This window comes from Ochotona princeps, chromosome 28, assembly GCF_030435755.1.
Source record: "Ochotona princeps isolate mOchPri1 chromosome 28, mOchPri1.hap1, whole genome shotgun sequence".
Lineage (NCBI taxonomy): Eukaryota > Metazoa > Chordata > Mammalia > Lagomorpha > Ochotonidae > Ochotona > Ochotona princeps.
The window spans coordinates 10,738,557-10,762,555 of NC_080859.1; the positions used below are offsets into that span (position 1 = coordinate 10,738,557).

Consider the following 23,999-nt stretch of genomic DNA (forward strand, 5'->3'; position numbering starts at 1 on the left):
AAAGCCTAACAGTTTTCAAGCCAGACATTTTAATGTCATGGTTCAAGTCGAAGCAGATTCATATGGAGAATTATTTGCTTTTTCGTAAGTCTGGCTGGAAAACTGAGGAGGTGAGAGACAGCTCTGAGCCCTGCCTCTCCTCTGGTGCACCCCGTGTGTCTTGCTTGAGGCCCTGGAATGATTGTGTACTTATTCCATCCTTAAGAGTTCAGCTCATTAAATGTGGAAAAGATGTTCGGCCAGTATGACACCTCTCTTCTCTCATAAAAGCAAGAGCAGGTGCCGTAGTGGGCAAACAGTGTGGGGAGGGGCTTTTGGCCTGAAGGAGCTCCAAGAAAGGAAGGGGTCTCCTTAAGAAATACTACACTATTGTAACAAGATGGAAAAATATGAGCAGGGGTGGGAGTTTGGGGGGGAATCCCAGCCTATACAAAAATGTACCACATAATTAAAAATTCAAAATAAAAATGTTAAAAAAAAGAAATATCAAACACATAAGGAATCTTTTCCTGTTTCAGCATCAGTTTTATCCTTCCATGTACTTCTCAATTTCTTGTCATGAAAATATAATTTCCTTATCTTTTTTTGCTGTGCTGAACTGAAGTTCATTTCCCTTTTTATTTTATGGTTTTTATCCTAATTAAACTTGCTTAGCTGAATGTACAGATATTTTGTAGGGTTTATTTTTGCTTTCTCATGGCAGCACTTCTTCTTTCTGTTTCCCTATTTTTTTCTAAAGCAGAAACTTTCCTGGGTTGGAAACTCAGAGATCCTGTGAAATCTTCACACATGTTGAAAGAGTCTGCAGTATTTCTGGGATATGCATCTTAGGGCAAGACACCATTCCCCAGAGTTTTGCATCATGCATGAATCTCATGCAGTCAAGCATGGTAAGCCCACGAACATTACCCCTTAACTTCTGTGTGTGTGTGGGGGGCGGGGGTGGTACCCTGAAAACCACATGGAGAAATGTGTATTAAGGACAATGTATACATGGGTTTCAATTCTTTTCTTTCTCTCTCCCTTCCTTTTTTTTTTTTTTGCACTTATCTATAAATTCCATTTTTTCAGAAACTTTCTGGAGTTCTCTTACTTTTACATGTGTGTATGGATATATGGAACCTGCAACCTGCCAAGTATAATCCAGGTTTCTTTTCAAAAACAGTTCAAATGCACAGCTGGATATGCCAGAAAACACATCATTAGACAAATTGGATTGAAGAGTTACGTAAGGTCTCAACTGAGCCAGTGAATAAGGGGCTGAATGAAACCTTGTGATTGCTGCTCTGCTGCCTGGGAAGCACAGAACATGTGCATATGTGTGTTTTGGGCAAATAAAAGGCAATTACTGGGAGTTATGGAGTGTGGTTGGCATTCCAGGAGATTTGGGCTATAGAATGTGTCACAGTGGGCTGTGCTGGGGCATGGAATGTTGTCTGCAGCTGAAAGGGTGAGTCTGGTCCGGGAGAGATGGGCTGAAAAGGAAACGATCGGCACTAAGGGCTCTTTTGGAGTTAGAGAGTTTAAAGACACAAAGGGCAATGGAACGATTATATATTATTATTGGCTTACAAAAAAGTCTTAGGGAATTTTGTGTCACACACATGTGCTTTAAAAACATATTTCCAACCTCTAAAACAGTCTTCTCTAGTCCAAAGTAGGGAGATTCTGAAGAAGTTAATGAGCAGAGTCTAGAGATTCAGGGTTTTCTCCCAAAAATGCTCACACCAATGACTAAGTATTGAAGATAAGACCCCTCACAGGATTAAGACGCTAAAATGAAATTATTACTTTTTCCTATTTGCAAATAATCTTATTTGCAAATCTGTCTCAAGGCAACTGAATGAGAAGCAGATATTCTCCTCTCTTGACAATCTCTCTAAAATGGAACAAGAAAGCAATTGTCTGAGAGAGTTCCATTTTCTTAAGGAAAGCATCCTGGATTAATTGACAAAAGTACCTATTAGCTCCCATGACACCAATGCTTACAGCATTGGGGCTTGTCTGTCAACGCGCAATTTAAACAGATAACCATAAAATCCTCGCCCATAATAATAACTTGGTGTCTACTGATGCTGCCTAACCATTAAGATCTCTATTAGCAATCTCAGGTTTGGTTTGATAGGCTCTACAGAAAAGTGTTTGCACACCTCTAATTTGCAAAGAATGAGCTAGAGACGGTGGTGGATGCAGAGATGAACAGAGTCCCTTCCCTCCAATTTATAATGTGGAGAGAGAAACAGAAATACATTAGGCAAGTAAACATGTTCTTGACAACTTGGCCACGTACTTGGTGACAGTGCCCCAGGGGTTTTCTTTTGATGACAGAGAAAAGCACTTTGAAGAGGTGTATTTTGCTTTGTGATGCCATGGGAAGTGTATCTTACTGGTATTGTTTAAAAGAGGGCGTTTTGAATGCGATGGGTATGTCTGTAAGTGTCCTTTGATCTTACAATAATAATAAAATATTTTACTATTTCCAAACTGATGATCAAGTAAATTCACTTTGTGGGTACAGTTACTAGCAAAAATTTATTATATGACTATAGATCAAATGAAATTTTTTTAAAAGGCTGTGTAATTTGAAGAAAGACAGCTACTAAATACATTCTCTTGTGTGACAAACTTTTCAACTCCTCTGAACAGCTATCTATGAACAGTAAGCATCACACTTGAAGAACACCCTCCACCGCACCTCCATTCATAAAGATACCTCAAAAAGCTTGTTGAAAAGATCTTAAAAATACATTTATTTGGGTGCAAAACATTTTAAAATCTAGTCATAGAAGAGGTCTTCAAAAAGTTTTCAGGAAATGCGTATGTTGAGAAAACTATGCCTGGATTTAATGATGTTTCCTACCAAACTAAACCTGGCTTTTACTTTCATTTTTCCTTATACTTTTTAAAATACCTTCATATTTCAATGTAAAAAAAAAGGCTTTCAAAGTTGATCTGACAGGGGTATAAGTGACCCAGATAATCCACAGAACCACAGACTGGCAGGGGAACACTGAATGTGACCATATGAGGAGCTTTCTAACAACTCACGGGAAAAACGGAATTCAACGGTAGCATGAGTTGTCCATAAACTTTTGGAAGCCCCCTGTGGTGTTGCAGTTTCTGCTGCCCAGTCTAAAAAAACTTCAGAAATGCCAGAGTAGGTTCAGCATCACTTTCTCTAGATCAAATACCAATTCTTCATCCCTGAGCTGTTATCTCCATGCATCCCCGCCAGGTCAGTGGCTGTGTCCCTCATCCATGTGCTTTATACACTTCCTAGGCCAACGACCATCTGGCCATCCTTCCTTGCAGTGACAAAGCATGGAAAACTGTCATAACTGCAGTGCATTAGTTTGATTTATGAATAATTTTTGATGACACAAATTCTTAATTTAGGGTTCATCAAGTCATGAAAACAAATAAGGAAAATTAAAAAAAAACAATCATTTGAGATAACCCCCAGTTTTGACTACAAGTCATAGTTCATTCTTAAATCTGCTCTCTGATTTTATACCAAGCTGAGTAATGCTAGAAATAGGTGAATATCTTCTACCATGTTAGGACCAAAGAGTTGTGAGTTTTGATCAGATCAAACTTGAGTATTGAGAAAAGGTCTGGCTTGTTAAAAAAAAAATTTTCAATGTTGATCTTGTTGGAGGGACCAGAACAAATTAACACAGGAAGTAGAGACTTACCGTGTCCCGTTGCCTGTTATCTTTTCCTGATATTATCAAGAAGTAATTCCACGTTAGTAGTAACAACAAGACCAATGGTATCATGTAGAGCTCAAAGTTCCAAACAACAAACAGAAAGAGCTGAGGAGAGAAGAGACACAAAAAGAAACGATTCAACTCTAGCTTTCATTAAATGGAGCCTGTCATTCATACTTGGCTTAAAAACAACAACAACAACAAAATATCTGTAACACCAAATATTTCAGCATAGGTTGCTAGGTCTCAGAAACAAGATTGGTTGCCATAAAGTGTGAATCACTGCTTAATATCTGGGACTTAAAAAATTTTCTTTTCCCACTTGGATAACACAACATAACAAGCTTTATAGGTAGATGGAAAATACCAAGTCTACACCAGAGATTTCCAAAGATTTCACATTAAGAAAAAAGCACCTTTACAAACAAATGTAAAAATAAGTTGGCTTAACATTCCGCATGGCCATAAAAGTCAAGCAGCTATTACATGAAAATGCAGAGTCATTTTGTCAAGCTATGTTGCCAAAGCAACATTTTAAATGCCGGTTCGCGTTGTTTGAAATGCTACCCATTTCTCTAAGTACATAAACTATCTTCTATCATAAGATAAATGTTAGATTAAGAGCTCAGGATAGCAGATGAAGCCATTCTAAGAGGGTTTACATTGTAAAAACCACACTGTGTAGCACACAATAGTGTGACTCACTGCCCACCCCCAACTTCTGTCACTCTGGACAGACAATGCCTACACATTCTCTGACTCTGTGGCTCCTGCTGCCAAATGAAGATCATGGTAAGTCAGCTGGATTTACAAGTCAGAGTCGGGGCTGGCACTGTGGCACTGAGGGTTAAGCTGCGCCTTGTGACACTGGCATCCCACATTGGAGCGCAGGCTCAATCAAGCTTCCTGTGAATGCACCTGGGATAGCAGAACAGAGTCCAAGTACGTGGGCCCCTTCCATCCTTTCTGGGAGAACTGGATGGCGTTCCAGGCTCCTGGCATAGGTTTGGCCAATCCCCGGGACTTTGTAACAATTTGGAGAAGGAATCAGCTGGTGAAAGATCTCTTTCCTGTCTCTTCATATCACTCTGTCTTCCAAATATATAGCAGTTTTTAAAAGAGAGCTGGCTTCTATTCTTGACTACTGCTGAGTAGCCATCTGACCTTTTAGCGACTTATGTATATTCTTTAGTTTCCTTTTGTGCAAAATGGAGTTAACAGGAATATCTATTGAATAGTTGTGAGAATGAAATGGCTACAATATCTTAAAGATCTAACCAAGTGCTTATCCAGGAAGTGGGTAAAACTAAAAAACACTCAAAAAAGTTGGGTAATGCAAATTCTAATTTGGCAGAACATAGAATAACTGAATTTCAGCCCACTGAGGGCAGGGACGGTGACACAGCCTCTTACAGGTAATGACAGGTCAGGTGAGCTAAGGAAAGGCCAGGAGGACTGGCCAAGCCTGCTTCCCAAGCCTGCAGCTCATTCACATGGTGCAGAATTGTGTCAAGTGAGAAAGAACTCCAGCATGAGACTCCGGCTCACTTCACCTTAGGTGTTTTCAGCATCACATAGACTCATACGAGGCCACTCTGAGAAAAAAATCATGAAAAAAAAATGAAAACCTAAGTTTATTTTGGTACAAAAAATATTTCTAAGTTTGTGCCAAGCTTGTTCATGGCACACAGTTGCTATGAACATTCTGAATGAACACCTTTAGCACCTGCTCTGTGATGTCTGGCACATCTGCGTGACATTACTGTAATATCTGGCTTTTCAACATTAGATTTAAAAAAAATTATGTTTCACTGAAATTTTGGATAGTCATAGCCCCAACAGACAGCAAACAGTGTAAATACTGGCTAGTTAATCCAACAAACAAGTTTTGGACAGAATTACACAGTAACTATAAACTCAAGTTCTTGGTAACAAAAAATCCCAAATACTGCAGCACGTGAAACAAGAGCTGGGTCTCTCCTTTCACAGAAAGGACAATCTACATAAAAAGAAAATACTAATTTTTTGAAATCTAAAATATGTACAAGGATAATGTAAATTTCATTTGATGGCTATGATTATTAAAATATATTTTTATGACTTTTTTAGGAAATGAATTTGGGTAAACCTGACAGATGCTAACACAAGTAATGGGAAAATTATTTTTGGATACAGTCCATAGTAGTTTTTTTTAAAAAAAGAGTTATTTATGTATTTAAAAGGCAGAGTTATAGAAAAAGGCAGATCTTCCACCCCCTGGTTCACTCCTTCAAGCAATACAACAGTGAGGAACTGGGTCATGCTGAAGCCAGGAGCCAGGAGTTTCTGCTGGGTTTCCCACAAATGGGTGTGGCAGCCCAAGGACTTGGGTCGTCCTCCACTGCTTTTCCAGACTCCAAGCAAGAAGCTGGATGGGAAGTGGAACTACCACTAAATGGCACATGTGTAAGAAAATGAAATCAACCTGTTGAGGACACATCTGACACCTGAACGTCCATGTTTACTGCAGGCTGTTCTCAATAGCTAAGAAGTAGAGCCACCCAAACTGTGCATTCACTGGTGAATGGAAAAAGTGCTGAACATATACACAAGGATTATTATTCAGTTATACAAATGAAAGAAATAGGGGCCCAGAGCGATAGCAAAGTGGTTAAAGTCCTTGCCTTGCATGCACCAGGATCCCATATGGGCACCAGTTCTAATCCCAGTGGCCCTGCTTCCCATCCAGCTCCCTGCTTGTGGCCTGGGAAAGCAGTCGAGGACAGCCCAAATCCTTAGGACCCTGCACCTGTATGGGAGACCCAGAAGAGCTCCTGGCTCCTGGCTTTGGATTGGCTCAGCTCCAGCCGCTGCGCTCACTTGGGGAGTGAATCATCGGACGTAAGATCTTCCTCTCTGTCTCTCCTCCTCTCTGTATATCTGCCTTTCCAATAAAAATAAATAAATCTTTAAAAAATGGATGAAACCTTATTTTTTGTAATACCACATATAGAATGAGAAATTATTATGCTAAGTAAAGTAAATTAGCACAGAAAGGTAAGTACCGCAATGCCTCATTTGTACATGAAATCTAAAAAATAATAAAGTTTAGATAATTAAGTAAAGGAGGATAAAAGTCAAATGGTAGTTACCAGAGGTTGGTAAAATTAATTAGTAGGGTGGGGGAGGGGGGAAAGTTGATTAATGTATACTGTGTTATACATCCAAGAGTAAGAAGTTTGATATTCTAATGAACTGTAGAGTGACAATGGGTAATTATACATCTAAAGTTTTCCGTGTGTTCATCATAAAGAAATGATAAATGCTTGGGAAAATAGACATGTTTACCCTGATTTGAACATCACACAATGTGTAGTCAATCATCACATGAACATATGTATTTTTTTCAGTATCAGTTAAAAATGAAAACAGATTGCATACTTATCATTTGTTAGGTAGCAGTGGTGTGTTCAAAAGTACCATAAAAAGATCTCTGCACTTAGACTGCTAAGAATGATTGAGTACAAAAGTAACTGCCCAGTCCCTCCCAGTTAGTGAGGATCCTAAATTTTCTGTTACTTGGTGAGGATTCCTGAGGATGAAGATTTTTCATTTCATTCTCTCCACAGAAAAGCCTCCTCCCAGGGCCCCCTTTGCATTTAATCCCATCCTCCTTGCCAACAGAGTCAGGTCATTACTTGAGGCCATGCTTTTGGTGTTGCAAGGACAGGAGGAAAAAGGAGCAAGTTCATAGAGCTAAAAAGCCATGCAGGAGCTATCCTTGGTCCTGACCACAACTTTTTTTTTTTTCAGTTGAGGGTGGGAAGATACAATAATGAACTAAATATGGGATGACCAAAAAAAAAAAAAAATCCAGGTGAAAAAAATCTCTGACACATTCAGACAATTCAAATCCATTAAATGTATAGATTCTGTACTAACCCATTCATGCAAAACCCCTATATGTCTGTGGAGCCCAAGGAATTTAAGATTTTCCAAAGTTACATTGGGCAATAAGAACTCTCAGAAAATTTTACAAAATGTTTAATTTTCTTGGAATCCATCCTTAAGATACATGTCACTGATTTTTTTTCCCCTTCTCTGTCACTCTCCACTTCTATTCCTTTTTCTACAACGTCCTCCTTTCGAAAAGCAAATTTGGGCTATCCACATTTTATTTTCATAGAAAACATACCCTTCCTTGAACAAGACATCCAGCTCTATATACATTACTCCTGCTCATGAAAGACTAAAACTATTCCAACAATTTCATATTTTTAAATGATTGAATGACTGTTATGATTAACAATTAGAATTCTACAGCAGAAAATCTTCATGGGACATTAGTCAGATATTAATAGGAACACACAACCTCTTTCATTTAAAAAGGATATTGAGAGTTTTATTCATTATCCACCCATTATATTGCATGTTAGTGTTCTCTGAGGACTGGACTTGGAGTATTCACCATAACTATGGGATCTTTTGAGGGGTTTGCTACAGTGGGTCACAATGGGGCCTAGTGGAAAGAGCTAGAGTGTTTGCCACAAACCCAGTAGCAGCCCAGAGTTTTTGTCCTTAGTTGCATTATCTTGGGCAAATTACTAGACTTCTCCTAGTTTTGTTATCCTAAAAGCATAAGTTGTGCTATTTGCTTTTCAAATTTGAGATGGAATTAGCCCAGTGGTTGGAATTGGTAAGATGCTCAAAAAACATTAGATATTATTACAAACAGGAATCTACCGGATCATACTACACATCATTTCTCTTCTTTTTTCAGCTTATCACTTTTCCTACTTGACAATAGCATTCATAGCTAATGATTATTTTAAGCATAAGAGGTATATTAAGGAAGTCATGCTAAGGAGAATGGAAGCGATCACAGAATGATTGCAACTTTCAGTGTTTTTATATTTAGCTTGTGTTGATATGCCATAATTACCCCAATTTGTATATGAATGCTTGTATCCATGCCTTTTATAGAATTTTCAGATTGGGTATCTAACTCGTTTTGGCCAAAGGGAAATAGGAGGGTGCTTCCAAAAGGCCATGGAAAATCTATGTGATGAAAAAAAACTACTATGCATGAATTACAAAAATGATTTGCACCAAAATAAGCTTATCATTTAATTTTATATTCCATGAACTTTGAAACCAGAGGTTAAAAACAAACATGTGACCACCATCATCTCCCTCACTCCAGAGTTAAATGATACATGAGTGAATCCAGCGAGGAGTATAAGAAATGCCCCGCTGAGCTGGGTCTGGGTTGCTGACCCACAGGATCATCACTGAGTAAGTGGTAGTCATTTTCAGCTATTAATTGTGGAATGGTTTACTATACAATAAGAACTAACTGATGAAGCTGTGGCATGGAAAACAGGCACTCCGGACCAGAAGCCTGAAGTGTTGTTTTAGTCCCATTTGTGTCATTTGGTTACTACAGGGACATGGCCAAGCCACCTTTTCTTGTTCTAAGCCATTATCTGAAACACCAGTAACATCAGCCTATTTCACAAGTTGCCTGGGAGGAGCAAGTGATAGCTATACAGTTTCTAAGTCACGCAGCACTACCTAAATCTGCTATCAGCCTAAAGCTTTTCATGCTTAACATCATTTTTGAGAGAATTACACCAATTTTATAAAGTAATGCTCCATGAGAAGTCATTCTTGGGGCCGTTTTAGAAGATGGTGGTGGATCATAGAGTGAATCTGGTGTGGTGGTGTGGGGAGAGGCTTACTGAAAGAAAACCACAAGTGTCCAACATATGAGTTGTGCTAAAATTTTTGTTCACTTATTTTTCCTTAATGATTTTTACTAATAACAGAAACCAAAAATCCACATCTTTTGAGTAAATCTTTGCTGCTATTGAATAGTATTACCATCCCCTGCGGATTTTGTGAATTTTAGAGTTAAAACAATTACTTTTGCTGTTCTTCCATTTGTCATGGGTTTATTTTCTTCAGTCTACTGATGCAGCTACTTGGCTAAAACAATTAGGTTTCAAAATATCAATACTTTTTAGCATTTTTATGTCCACAAAATTTAAATAAAAACTAATTCCAAGATAGCCATTTTCTGAATGTCAATTCCTGCCCATAATAGATTTTTCAGTTTTAAGTCCAAATAACCTTCTATACTAATATCATCTTGCCTATGATATTAGCATCAACACAACATGTAATCTTAAGTATTTATTTGGGTCAGTGTTGAAAAGCATTCATAACGTTAAACATAAAGTATTGCTTTGAAGTATTTTTTAGAGCTCCTGGCTTCTGGTTTTCAGTTGGTTCAGCTCTGGCTGCTGTGGCCACTTGGGGAGTGAACTGACAGGAAATCTTTCTTTCTGTCTTTCTCTCTCTATATATAATTCTGACTTTTCCAATAAAAAAATCTTTGAAAAAAATAAATTAAAAAATATTTTTAAAATCTAATGAAAAGTAAATGACGTAACTTGTCCTAATAAGGTTTCTATCTCACACTGACAGAAGAGACCGGGAATTCAGAAACAATTCCCTACATTCTATCCAACTTAGTAACTGGACGCACATACAGGGACATCATCTACTGAACCCAGGATTTCAAGTTCTGAGCCACAGTGGACTTTCCCACCAACCCCACTAACTCTAAGATTGTGCAGTGAATGTTGAAAGTTTGAAGGTGCCAGTCATTAGGGGCTGGTTATTCGGATTGCAGATTTTCTCCTCCATGTCTCTTTCTTCTCACTTCCTTTGCTCTATGATTTTTTCTGCATCCAGGGGGAAAGAAGAAAAACAAGTCCACCAATTCTCCAACAAAGAGGTCAACAACTAATGGTGGGTCTGAGGTCAGTAGAAGCAATTTCACTTTTCCTTTTTCTCCCTGTCTCAAATGGCGTGGGATAATCAAAAGTTGGCTATTCACAAGGCTCCTATTAAGTGGGGTTTTCATCTGTCCAAAATGTTTAGAAGAGGTTAGCAAGGTGACCGTCACGTCAAAGACTGGAAACTGAATGAGCCAATTACTTTTTTATGAACAAAAAGCCCCACTTTTTCACATGAAGATTAAACAAACAATAAAAAAAATCAGTTCCACCAAGAGCCTAAGTGAAGGTGGAGTAACATTTTTCACTTCTCTGAAACCAGGCAAATGACACAAAGTTGAGTGAGTGATTCAAAATGTGAAAATTTTCAACTAAGGCCATTTCTTAGGAGGTGCAATCCAGATATGGTTTTTTAAAATTTCTTTGAGTCCCAGGCAGCATGGGGTCACTGAGATGGTCCCTTCAACTGATGATCTTATTGCTGCGCGGGGGCGGGGCGGGGGTGGTAGGATGCCTGTCTTCACTGATCACTCCAGGATATACATGACAGCATCCCTGGGGAAGCCCACTTCAAAAAAACATCATTTCAGTTGGAATATTGAATATCCTATTCTTTTGCAAACTACAGTATATTTTAAAAAGGAATCTCATCCAAGATGATTAACACTTCCTACTGTTCAGGCAAAAAAGCTTGCCCTTTCAGACTAACAGCTGTGGATCATTAGCTCTCTAGCGATGAGATGTGTTTGATGAGTATTTTTCTTTCTAATTAAGAGATGAGATTTTCTATTTGATGGTCTCTTCAGAAAGGAGCAAAGAAAAAAATTTTCTGCCTACACGGAAAGGCCATCTCCTGCAAAACAATTAATTATTTCATGGTCCTTTTAGAAAATCCTTCCCCTCATCATCTCATTTTTTTTCCCTTAAACTTAACACACATTTACACTCAGGCCTTCACTGGATTAACACGTTTTCCACCCCAACTCCACTCCCTGATGTTTTCCTATTTGTTTCATCACTCAACAATATCTATTTGAGACAAAAAGAGGAAATGTGTCAAAAGAGCACATATACTGACAAGCGTTAATCCAGAAAGTTCTTCCTCCCTCCCAGGTCCTAACAGAACATTTGATATGGGAATATTCCCTGATGTGACAGAGGTCTGAAATCAGAAAGATAATAAATACATAGGCTATGGCTTTTGAGGAGCAAGGCAATGATTTAAAAAAAAAAAACCTTCTGTGACCACCTCACCTATACTTCACAGAGAAGGTGGCTGGGAACTCGCATTTACTTTTAACATATTGGTTACTCATTACTATGTCAATTAATTCCATAATGATGTAAATTTTTGCTGATGGTATGTTGGAGCTTTCAATTGACTGGGATGATACTCTGCTGGCTCTGTCTTCAGACCAGAGAGGGTATACCTAAGAAGCCGTTGAACTTGACGGGACAATAAGATACTGGACTCTATGTTTGGTATACGCTTGCAATGGGGAAATCTCAACTGAACTTGAGCTGTGGTTATGCAACAAGGTGGAGGAATCCACCATGGTGGGAGGGTTTGGGGAGGGGTGGGGAGAACCCAAGTATCTATGTAACTGTGTCACATAATACAATGTAATTACTGAAGTTAAATAATAAATAATTAAAAAAAAACCAAGGTAATTAACAGTATCTAAAATTTGATTTTGGTAATGAATTCTTAAAATGAAACAATTTCATCCCTTTTTTGGAAAAAGCCATCATCAGATTTGATAAGCAGCTAACAACCTGACTGAAAAGTGCAGTAGGAAGTCAAGGAAAGTAACGTTTGTGAGTCATTCCAACAAGTGCCTCCTTGGGGAGTTTGTGGCCCCAGAGAGAAGAAAGGAAGACAGTGCAGGAGGATTTGGGTCAGCCTTCAAATACTTCTCTCCTCCAGGGCACATTCGCAAAGAGTGTATTTTTCATCGTCATACTGCTGAGGGTGCGACAAGGGAGCTCTTTTACTAGTGACATTTACTTGGTGGGGACAAGGTGGTGAATTATCTGAAAAACAAAGGACAACCTCATCCAATGAAGAATTTCCCGCTCCAATGCTGAGTTCCTTAGTGTCGGAGAAACACTGCTAGCTTCTCAACTAGACAACAAAATCCCCTCCAATGAACTAAGAAGAAACCGTATGTACACAATAGGTCTTCAAAAACATTCATAGAAAGTGTGCATTTTAAATCTTTATCTTTTGCACAGAAAGAATCCCACCTCTCCTTCCATTCACCATGAACCTTTCCAGGTTCCCACACACAAGTGCATATTAAAGAGGCAGTCCTGTTTCTGAGGTGGACTTAGACTATATCAATGGTAGAGAAAACAAACACCATTTCCTCATGAATGACTAAAGGAGATTCTCTATGTACTAATACGTGACATTTCTTTAAAATATGCTTGAGGACCTGGAGGCCAACGCCCATACCCTTTCAGCGTCCCTTGACCTGAACCAGGCTCCATCACATCATCAAAATCTACACCGCACTTGACTGAACTGGCCAGATGGCACCACCATTGCTCTCAGGTCTTTCTTTCTGGTTGGTTCCACTAAGGTTTTGTGTATCACCAGGGGCAGAAGATAGATGAAGTGACACTGCCGACTGACTCCTAGAATAGCAATAGTCCTTCTAACGTTTTTTTTTTTTTTTTCACTTGAAAGGCAGATTCAAAGAGAGTCAGAGAGAAAGATCTTCCATCTGCTGGTTCACTCCACAAATGGATGAAATGGTTGGAGTTCAACCAATTTAAAGCCAGGAGCCTCTACTGGATCTCTTACATGGATGCAGGGTCCCAAGAACTTGGAACACCCAGGGAGCTGGATTGGAAATGGAACAGCCAGAACGTGAACTGGTGCCTGTATGGGATGCTGGTGCTTGAAGGTGGAGGATTAGCCTGTTGAGCCAAGACACTGGCCCCTAATGTGGTTTCGAGGCTGACCCTTTGCTCGTTTGAAGAGCAGCTTCATTTGTTGGGATATGTCCTAAGAGACGGCAGCAGGGACTGTGCCCATTGAATCCCCATTGGATCTTCCCGGCTTAGTGCTTTCTGGTGGACACACCTGCAAACACTTCTGGCCAAATCAATCTTCTCCCCTCTTGAAATCAGAATGAGAATTGGTTTTTTAAAAAATAATTTGACCAGGTATCAAACGAACAAGACTTATGTTGCATTGTGTTTTAGTCTGTGTGTGTTTATGTGTTTGGAGAAAAAAATCACAGTGCTCCGCCTCCCAATATCCCTTCATATGGGATATGCAAAATACCCCAGTAAAACAACCTATCTCTGTTCTGGTGACAGAATGAAGTATCTGGCCTGCAGGAGGAAGAAACAAGATACAATTGTTGAGTTATTGATTAACTTTGAGTCAGATAAAGCTGCTTTATGTATTTGGTGATAATGTTAAAAAGCACACTGTTCATTTAGATTTACTTAGATTACATATACCTATGCGACAGGAAGTTAAAGTTCTTTCTTATTTTTTTTAAGATGTATTTATTTTTATTGGAAAGGCAGATTGGATTTATGGAGACAAGGGAATACAGAGAAAGATCTTCCAGTTCTGCTGGTTCATCCCCCAAGTGACTGTAAAGGCCAGAGCTGAGCCATTCCAAAGCCAGGAGCCAGGAGCTTTCTCCAGGTCTCCCACACGGGAGCAGGGTCCCAAGGCTTTGGGCCGTCCTCGATTGCTTTCCCAGGCCACAGGCAGGGAGATGGATGGCAATCGGAGAAGCCGGTACACAAACCAGCACCCATATGGAATCCCAGTGCTTACAATGCGAGGATTTAGCTACTTAGTGATTGCACTGGGCCCTCTAATTCTTTCTTTTTTGAAATTGTACCTGGTGCTTTTCAGGTTGGTATCTAAAGCTCAAAGCCCACACTGTCAGTATATTCACAAATTGTTTTTTTTTTTTTCTGAAAAAGCATAGCCTGATTCCATCCACTAAGAAAGTGTGACTCATTTGAAGACATATTACCTATATCACTCTGGAAACACTGACTGAACAATCACAACAAAACAGATCCAACCAACTGAATCAGAGCACACGCACGCTGCTTTCTTTACTGGAGCTACTATATCAATAGAACCTTCCAGCCAACAGGCCGGGGAAGTTATTTACTTATTTACATTTTCCCCCTCTTTCTCAGTTTACAAGTTGTGCTGCTATTTCAAGTCATTTTTTTAAAATCTAAGTCAGAGATGAAAGGCTCAGGCTTTGCTTTGAGAACACTGAAAGCTTTAAAATGCAAAGCCAGAGTAGGTCCAGCTTGAGCATCACACAGCCAAGCATGAAAAGCTGGTATCTATGAAATGCTGTTAGTTTAATGCAGGTGAGTTTGGATGTAAACTGAAAGGGACAAGCACTTAAAGACGCATGGAGAATGTGGATTATCCGAGATTCCTTTCATTAGAAACCTTTTATCCAGTAGTTTGTAAGGTTTATCATGTTACCAAACACAGCTGTTATTTTGATTTTTTAAAATACTGAGTGGCAGAGAGAGAGAGAGACAAAGATAGATCCAATTTGCTGGTTTACTTCCTCAGTGCCCACTGTGGCCAGTGCCAAAGCTGGAGCCAGGAGCTCAACCTTACAGATCTCCTGAGCAGGTGGCAGGGACTTGAGCAGTCCCTGCTATCTCCCACTGTCTGCACTGGCAGGAAGCTGGAGGGAGCTGGAGTCAGGGAGGGAGCTGGCAGGGAGTTGGAGTCAGTCATCGCACCCAAGTACTACAATATGGGATGCCAGAGTCTTTTTACTGGTGTGCTACCCACTCTAGATGTTGGCCTCTGATACTTTAATGTTAACTGCATTATCACAGAGTTTCAGACAATTCAAAATCAGGCATCGGGCAAAGCCATTCTTTCACAGGGGTCTTCACAAATTTCTTAGAAAATGTGTATTATGAAAAAATGATACACAGATTTCAAAATTCTTTTACACTGGAATAAATTGATCTTATTTACTTATTTGAAATAATAATGAGACAGTGTGAGACAGACATATCTCTCACCTGCTGGTTCACTCCCCAAATTCTTGTAGCATCTAGGGCTAGATCAGTCTGATGCTATGACTCAGGGATTCAATCTGGGCCTTGCAGGTGCATAGCAGGGAGCCATCACTTGCTGTATCCCCAGGTGTGCATTAGCAGGTAATTGGAATCAGCAGTGCAGCTAGGACTTGAACTCATATACTCTGGCACAGGAATGAGCACCCTGGGAGGATTTCATTTACTACACCAACCCTTCATCTCTAGACAGATCTTTTAATCCAATATCTCCACAAACATTCTGAAGCACTGTCACCTCTATTATTTTAAATGACCGATTGTGGACAATTAGGGAGAAATGGAATGACCTGGGCCACGAGGAGGCTGCTGGTAGGAAGCAACAGTCATTCTAAAAACTAGAACAAATTAAACTAGAACAACATTAACACTTTCTTGCCCATTTAAAAATAATTAAAGGTAGGATTATTTAGGATGCTAGTGAGATAGACTATCATGGGTCCTACCAGAAAAAGGTGTATTCTGCAGAAATGACAATAGTAGAGGAAGATACCTTTCAATGAGCTGAAGAGCTTTGCCTCCTTCTTCAATGTTTGATGTAGTATATTTTAGAGTGACTGTTACTTTCCCCTTATGTATCCTGTGTCAGTGAAAACAGCATTCATTTTTGTGTGCAATCATCAAGTCATTAACATAGTATGCTGATATCACTACCCACTTTCCAAATTCTTCAACTTGAATAATAAAATTGAGGAATATATCTATATAAATGTGCCAAAATCTGTATATATTCTAGGGCTTTAGAAGCACTGTGACAATTTATCAAAGTGCATTTAAGCAGTTACATTCTACCATTTTAAAGAAATGTCTTTGTCATTACTATTTTTGAAACAGGTTCTTGGTCAGTTCTCCTTCTTGGGTATGTAAATGCTGCATCTAGACAACACACATTTTACAGCAATGTTTGCTGATGTATTGAATGTAACATTTTCCCTAGGCTTGAAATTTGGCTTCTGAGCTCTCTCTATCACAAACAGGTACAATATTTAGGGCAACAGCTGGCACTTCATTTGCTCACGGGGGGAAACTCCCTCTGTTCTATATTCCATGCCAGAAAATAGGATACCCAGCTATCTAACAAGCCAAACACATGTTAACAAAGTCTGTAGTCCTGTGGTCTTTCTAATCCCAGCCTTAACTCACTGAACAGGAATGCCTTTAAGGAAAAGCAGAGGCTTTATTTCTGGTGATTTCTTTATTACAGTAGTTAAGGGGTAGGGGTAGCGCTTTGCCAAGTCTGGGGTTGTTTGATGCCATTCTGACTCATCTCCACTCAAATATTTTGACTCTGACTTATCCAACTTATCATGCACACTGTTCCTGGGCTATCGATTTCTGAGCTTGCTTTGTAATCCTTCAAGATATATAACCCTGCAGTTCCTGGGGATTCTTTATCCAAATTTAATATCTGCATTTCAATCTCATGATCACATAGCCAAAGTCAGAGAGAGCGTTCTTTACATTTTTACCCTCATAAATAGAGTTAAGACCTAATAATATCATAGATTCCAGCTATCCTACCAGCTTCCGGAGCTTCGTCTCCCATTCTGTCTTATAATTTTCTAATTTTCTCCTTCACTGGTCTCATTCTCCCATTCCCTCTGTTCTGGAAAAACGTCAAGAGTTATGTTTAGCAGCTCTAGCTATGTCTGAACATTTCTCTTTGCAATTCAAATAATCATCTTGGGCTGCTTTTAACAGGCTTCTTTACTCCAGCCCGTTTTTTACCCTTGCTACGTAATGTTTGCTGAGGTTTGCTTCTCCCATTTCTTAACAGACCCAAGAGGTCTCTTTACTGGGAGCCCACAGGCTTGCTTGCGAGGTCAATGTGTCTTATGACTATTTTCCAGACCCCCTACGCATTCTCTCAAATGCAATAGGACTTGTGTTTCAAGGGTAACAGAAGTTATCAGAGAATACTAGTTCAGACAGCAAGCAAACCGAACTCCAACTGTTCCAACAGCCTGACTTTTACAGTAAAAGGAAAGGCCCTGGGCCAAGACCACTGAGTAGAGCAGGTATTTTTAGTTCCCTTGTAGGCCAGCTCTAATGTAATTCTGAAATGTTTTCTTCAAACCAAACCCAACTTTTTCAGGGCTGTCCAAATCTGTTTTCTTTTATAGCAAGTACAAATTCTTGGAGCAGGGGAGACATGCGTATCATTTGCAGTGCTGCTGCGTGTCTCTGGTGTTGACGCCGATGGCTCAAATTAGTCGGCAAAACAGATGAGCGCATTGTAATTAGCTCTTGTCAAACTGTTGGAAATACAAAAACCATTTCCACTGTAATAAAAATTATGAAAAAGAAAAATCTTTCCTATCCTTCCCAGCCAACATAGTTCCTGAAATGTCTTGTCGTTTAGGATCCCAGAGTTCTAAAAGAAGGCCATTTCATTTTCAGCGAAGCGCATACTTCAATGACATGGAGATGCTGACATGGGTTGTCTTTTAGGCATTTTCCTCATTCTATCTGATTGCCTACCGAGCCGTGCATCTCAACAGGACCTGTCAGGATTGGGCGTATGGTGCTGAGCCACATGATACCGACATATGATCCTCCATCAACATTTTTACTTCTTCAAATGCTTAAGAAAAAGAAAAATACCTGAATCATTTCTTTCAGTGTGTCACTATGATCCATTCTCCTGAATAAATGTTGCAGTCTATTTCAGTCAAAAAATGATACGAAATAGGCATTAGTCTCAGATTCAGATGGGGGTGTCTTTGATAACAGGATCTCACAGACCATCTGTGTCTTACTGACAATTTGGATAGTCATTGTGGGACAGTGGCTAAAAGGACTTTGCTTACTCTTATTTATGGGGAGGAGACTCAAGGTTCTCTCAAAGACACATGAACTATCTCAACAAGCAAATTTAATTATTAGCAGAAAGGTGTGGCAGTTCGAGACTACATTCGCTATATCAACATGATATCCCTTCAATACATGTTCAGAACTTTCACAAAGGTATCTGCACATATACATGCCATGGTGAGCAGGATACCACCAGTGAGCCTATCTTTAAAAATAATTAAATTATTATGGCATAAAAACTTAATAACAAAATTGGTCATAAAACTAGAACCTCTGGAAGAAAAGTTTTTATAAAAGTATTTGTGGCCTTGGGCAGGCAGCAAGTTCATAGTAACAACAAGGAACATGATCTATACTTACCTATCATAATTTTGGACTTTTGTGTTCTAAAAGGTATCATTAAGAAAATGAAATGATAAGACATATAATAAAGAAATTGTGGATTACATATCCAATAAAGAAGAGAGAACACTAAAAATAATGACAAAACTCCATTAAAAATGGGCTAAGGATTTAAATGGACATTTTACCAAAGGAAAAATACAAATGGCTAATAAGTACATGGAAAGCTGCTAGGGAAACCCCAGTGGGATACCACTATGAACACACTCAAGTGGCTCCAATTAAGATCAGAAGTACTGGGCCTGGTGTGATAGCGTAGTGGTTAAAGTCCTCACGTTGCATGTACCGGGTTCCCATGTGGGCACCAGTTCTAATCCCGGTGGCCCTGCTTTCCATTCAGCTCCCTGCTTGTGGCCTGGGAAAGCAATCAAGGATGGCCCAAAGCCTTGGGACCCTGCACCCGTGTGGGAGACCTGGAAGAGCTCCTGGCTCCTGGCTTTGGAATGGCTCAGCTCTGGCCTTTACAGTCACCTGGGGAGTGAACCATCGGACGGAAGATCTTTCTCTCTGTCTCTCCTCCTCTCTGTATATCCACCTTTAATAAAAATAAAATAAATCTTAAAAACAAACAAAAAAAAGATCAGAAGTATTGTTGGTGGAGATGAACCATGGTGCAGCCACTCTGAAAAATATTACGGTGGTTTTTTTTTTAAAGCAAATATAAACTTACTTAATAAACCAACAATTCCATTCCTATGTATCTATCCAAGAAAAATTAAAATGTGCTCAGTTAAAGACATGTATATGGTGGGGGGAAGGGAGGAAGCAGTGTAATGGCTCTATTGGCTAATCCTCCACCTGTAGACACTAACATGCGTTTTGCTGGTGGTTCATGTCCCAGTTGCTCCACTTCCCATCCAGCTTCCTGCCTGTGGCCTGGGAAAACAGAGGAGGAGGAGGACCTGCACACTGGAACCCGGAACCCACATGGGAGACTCCATGGGGGATCCCAGTTCCTGACTTTAGATTGGCTCAGTTCTGGCTACTGCAGAAATTTGGGGAGTGAACCAGTGAATGGAAGATCTGTCTGTCTCTCCTTCTTTCTGTAAATCTGCCTTTGCAATTAAAAAACAAATCTTTTTTTCAATGATTATCCATGGCAGCATTATTCATGATAACTCCAAAAGAGAAACAACAAAAATATTTACCAAGTAGTGAATGGATCATCAAAATGTGTGGGTGTGGGAATTGGCCTGGTGGTAAGAACACATTTAAGAGGTCAGCATCCTAAGCTGGGGCACCTCAGCTTGGTTCCTATTCCAGGTCCCTGTTAATGGAGACCTCACATGGCAGCGGTGGTAGCTCAAGTCATGGGGCTCCTGTCACTCACTTGGGAAACTTGGATTGAGTTTCTGGCTGCTAGCTTTGGCCTTGCATAGGTTTCCGTCTCTCTGCGCCTTTAATGGAATACCACCCAGTAATGAAGTTCCTGCCATACATATCCTACTGTAGGAATTCAACACCATGACACTTTAGCCAAGAAAGTCAGATGCAAAGGGCAATACTGCATGAAGCCATTTCTATGAAATTTCCAGAAAACCCAAGTCACTAGACAAAGAAAACAGAGCAAGGACAGCCAGGGGCTAAGACAAGGAACTGGAAGTCCCTGAAATTAGGCACCAAGGATCCTTGACAGGTGACAGTGATACAAGTCTGTGCATTTACAAAAATACAACTCACTAGCTGAAAACGGGCAGATTTACGGCATGTAAATTTCACTCCAACAAGGTTGTTTGAAGTAAAAACCTATAAGCATGGCGGGAGGTAAATCCCAACACAAATAACAGAGAAAACAGGCTGAGGCAACGAATGGAATGGTAATGGGTCTTGCCAATAGTCCTAAAATGTTTTCAAATGCCCATGAATGATCCTGCGCACATGAGAACTCTTCACTAAGTGGATCCTCATTCAAGTTCAGAGAAATGGCTAGAGCAAATAGCAATTGCTGCACGTTTTGACTGAAAAAGCAAAGCCTTAGCATCAGGCAATGAAAAGTAGCAAGAGAAGGTTGTCACCCTAGGGTGAGATGATTATGCAACTAGTCCTAATACCCCATGAACAGTACGATTAATTTTGAACAATAAAAATAAAGAAATGTACATACCTTTTAAAGAAGACATGGCTAACAATTTGGTGGGTGGAAGGAAATGAAATAAAACTCAGAGGAGACATGAAAAGAAACACAAAAAGAAAGGAAGGACAGCTTGGACCAGCATACTCAAAGCAGAAGGTCAAAAACAAACAAACAAACAAACAATACAAATACAAATTCATGCCCAGGAGAATGAGGACAGAGCACGAGGTGAGAACACGCTACCAACCATACACAATCATTTTTCTACACAGTTCATCATCAGGAAGTTGAACCTAGAATTTTCTGTTTCCATGTACATTCCTCAATGTTAGTACCACCCGTCAGCAAACAGAACTTCTCAACCACACCTTCAGCCACACACATAGCAGGAAAGCATGTTAGCAGGAATTCATTTTATTTTTCCAGTCAGCAGCCGTCAGCAACTCCCTTGACTGGATGGACGGTTGGTTGGTTGATTGAGTTTTTGTTTTTTCCTTCTCAGTATACGATATCAAGAAAACAGAAATGAAAACTGCTGAACACAGCAGGCCAAAGGAAATAAATCTGAAAACAGCTTCCAACTGCTTTTATACGAACACTTCTAAAACTCAGGGATAATCCTCGAACTTCTGCTATGGCTATACAACACTCGATACATATAATTTTAACAATAAAGCTTAATGCATGTGTTTGCAAGTTAACTAAATTATGTCACACTTGGAGAAGCACATGAGCCCTGGTGGATTTTCCACTTTTTTATACTCCATTAATTGCTGTAATCTTTCCAGCTGCCTGTTCAGCCATCAGCCTCCACCCAGCTATTGTCTTCTAAGAACACAGCAGTAGGTAGAGTCCAGCTGCACTTACGGTAGCACACTGTGGTGAGCAATACTGTACTGTCCTCTATTTACTTTTTTGCCCTTTGGACATGCCAGACAACCCTCCAGCCCAGAAGTGTTCCAGCACATTTCTCACTATAATGAAGACAGAGTAGCAGTGGCAACCCTGGACCCAGCATTTTACTAGAGCATTCAGTAGGAAGCCGGGTGTTTCTTCTTTACTAGCTTTAGCTTAACCTTGAAGGGGGCTGGAGGCAGCAGGTAGAGGAGAGTGCTGGCTCAAGACTTGGCTTTGGCCTCATTACAAAGTAGAGCAAAAGTAAATGGATCGGAGTTAGTGTCAAAGAAAGGGCAATACAGAGAAACTCTAAAAACAGGACATGAATCACACCGTTTCTCGTGGACTGTGATGGAAAGCCTATAGAATTTTGCTGTCCTTTCTTTTATACCTGCTCTATGTAAAACAAAGCACAACCAGCTTACAATGTGGAGAAAAAGAATCTGAAAAGGAGACCAAGGAAAGGTCAATCAAAGAGTGTTCTCCAGTGCCAAGATTTCTCCCAGAGAATGAGTAAGCGCCACTTTTTTCTTCTATCTTCCTATAGAGAACATCATGGAAAGCATAAGCCCTGAAACAGTGGAAACATTTTGGTGTTCAGGGAAAATAGGTATATATAAATAAGTTTATCAGATACATAAATATGGACATGGATGGAACATGTTCGTGTATGTGTGTAAAGGAGTAGGGATATTAATTTATATGATACCTACTCTTTCATGGCATTATCCTGTGGGCACCAGTATTCACCAGTACTTACTGGTGAGTTCCCTTCTCTCAACTGTGAAATCGAAGTGTCATTATAATCATATTGTGAAAGTTCCTAAAACACTGTGAATGCTATAGGCTACTTTACGGCTAAGGAAATGATTTTATGCAGGATTAAGAGAGTACTGATTATATAGTTCATGAATTATATTATTTTAGAATCTAAATAGGAAGTGAATATGAAGCTGGAATTAACTATTTTGATTAAATACAATTATTACTGTGGGTGAAAAACTAAGCATTTTATGCCCCAAGGGTCATACTTTCTCTCTCCTTTATCATGCTAATATTATCTTTTGATTCCCATTCTATAGATGGAAATGTTGAGTTCAGAGGGAAAAAAGCATTTTTAATATGTATAGCATCCATCATTTCTGATGTTTGCTTCATGATCTTCATTGCAAAACTAAGATGGCAAAGTTTTATAGGAAACCGAACAGTTTATACAGACTCTCTTCAAAGTCATCTGAAAAGATCCTAAATAGAAACTTTCAAAGATTGCTCCCTGTAAAACAGCATTCTTTTGTTGTATGATTTAAGGGCATTGTTGTTAATCTGTGTTAAGAACCTCTCCCTCCCCAGTTTGAGAGCCATTTGAAAGACTGTGTTAAAGATAAGGGTATGAAAGATAACAAATGTTCTTGATAATGTGTATTGAAAACTTGTAACAGAGAAATCCTACACTTTGCTGAAAGCCTCTTATCTTTTCACATCCTCAAGACCCACTTAGTGCCTTGGCACAACTAATATGCATCTGGCCTATCACACAGAAGTAGCTGCAACTAGCCACCTCTCAGCCTTTCAACTCCTCCACGTGTCTGATCATGCCCAGAGCCCACACCACTCGGTGCACTGATTCCTTGGAGAAGGAAGCACAGGGATGCTTCAGAAAGTCTGGGACAATGAAATTAAGAGAGAAGACGATTCTGGTACAAAAGCTTTTCAAATAGATGCACAGTTTTCCTCTTGATATAAATTTTCCATGAATTTTTTGAAGCTTCCTCATGCCATGTGGGTTGTGGAGGGTGTTTTTCTTTACTTTAGCCTCAGTTCTAGGCTAGAACCCAGTGAGTGGTTTGCTTTACCCCACTGCAAAGTTAATGAGACTATTAAGTTAGTAGGTCTTCAAGAATCATCAAATAAGCTTATTATCATATTTGACAACACCTCTTCTTTAATTGTTGGTAAAGACGTGGCACTCGTGCCCTTAGTAGGAACTGGTGGCCTGTTTTCCATTCCTACAGCTGACGTCTCTCTTGCTTTGATATTCAGTATCTTGATTATCCTTGAGCAGTCCTTCCTTCCTCTTCCTCGATGGTGTCCAGTGGAGTTTGATCCTTCTCTGGTTCCAGTTAGATGAGCATTTGACCTGCGCTGGGGTGTAGCCATTCATTCAATGATGAACCAGTCAGAGCAAATGAGACTCAACTGTGGATCTTTGGAATTATTAGA

The 23,999-nt window shown here is 39.7% G+C and overlaps 1 protein-coding gene across 12 annotated transcripts in view; it reads right to left on the reverse strand.

The window, feature by feature from the left end:
• The window catches only part of MCTP1 (multiple C2 and transmembrane domain containing 1), a 425,601-nt gene that overhangs the window by 78,876 nt on the left and 322,726 nt on the right, over window positions 1-23,999 (reverse strand). For 9 of the 12 annotated variants that reach the window (XM_058656258.1, XM_058656255.1, XM_058656252.1 and 6 more), the window contains one exon: window positions 3,696-3,815. The exons of the other annotated variants lie outside the window; for them this stretch is intronic. In XM_058656258.1, the coding sequence (XP_058512241.1) occupies window positions 3,696-3,815 (120 nt within the window). The remainder of the gene's footprint in view (window positions 1-3,695; window positions 3,816-23,999) is intronic. 12 annotated transcript variants of the gene reach the window in all.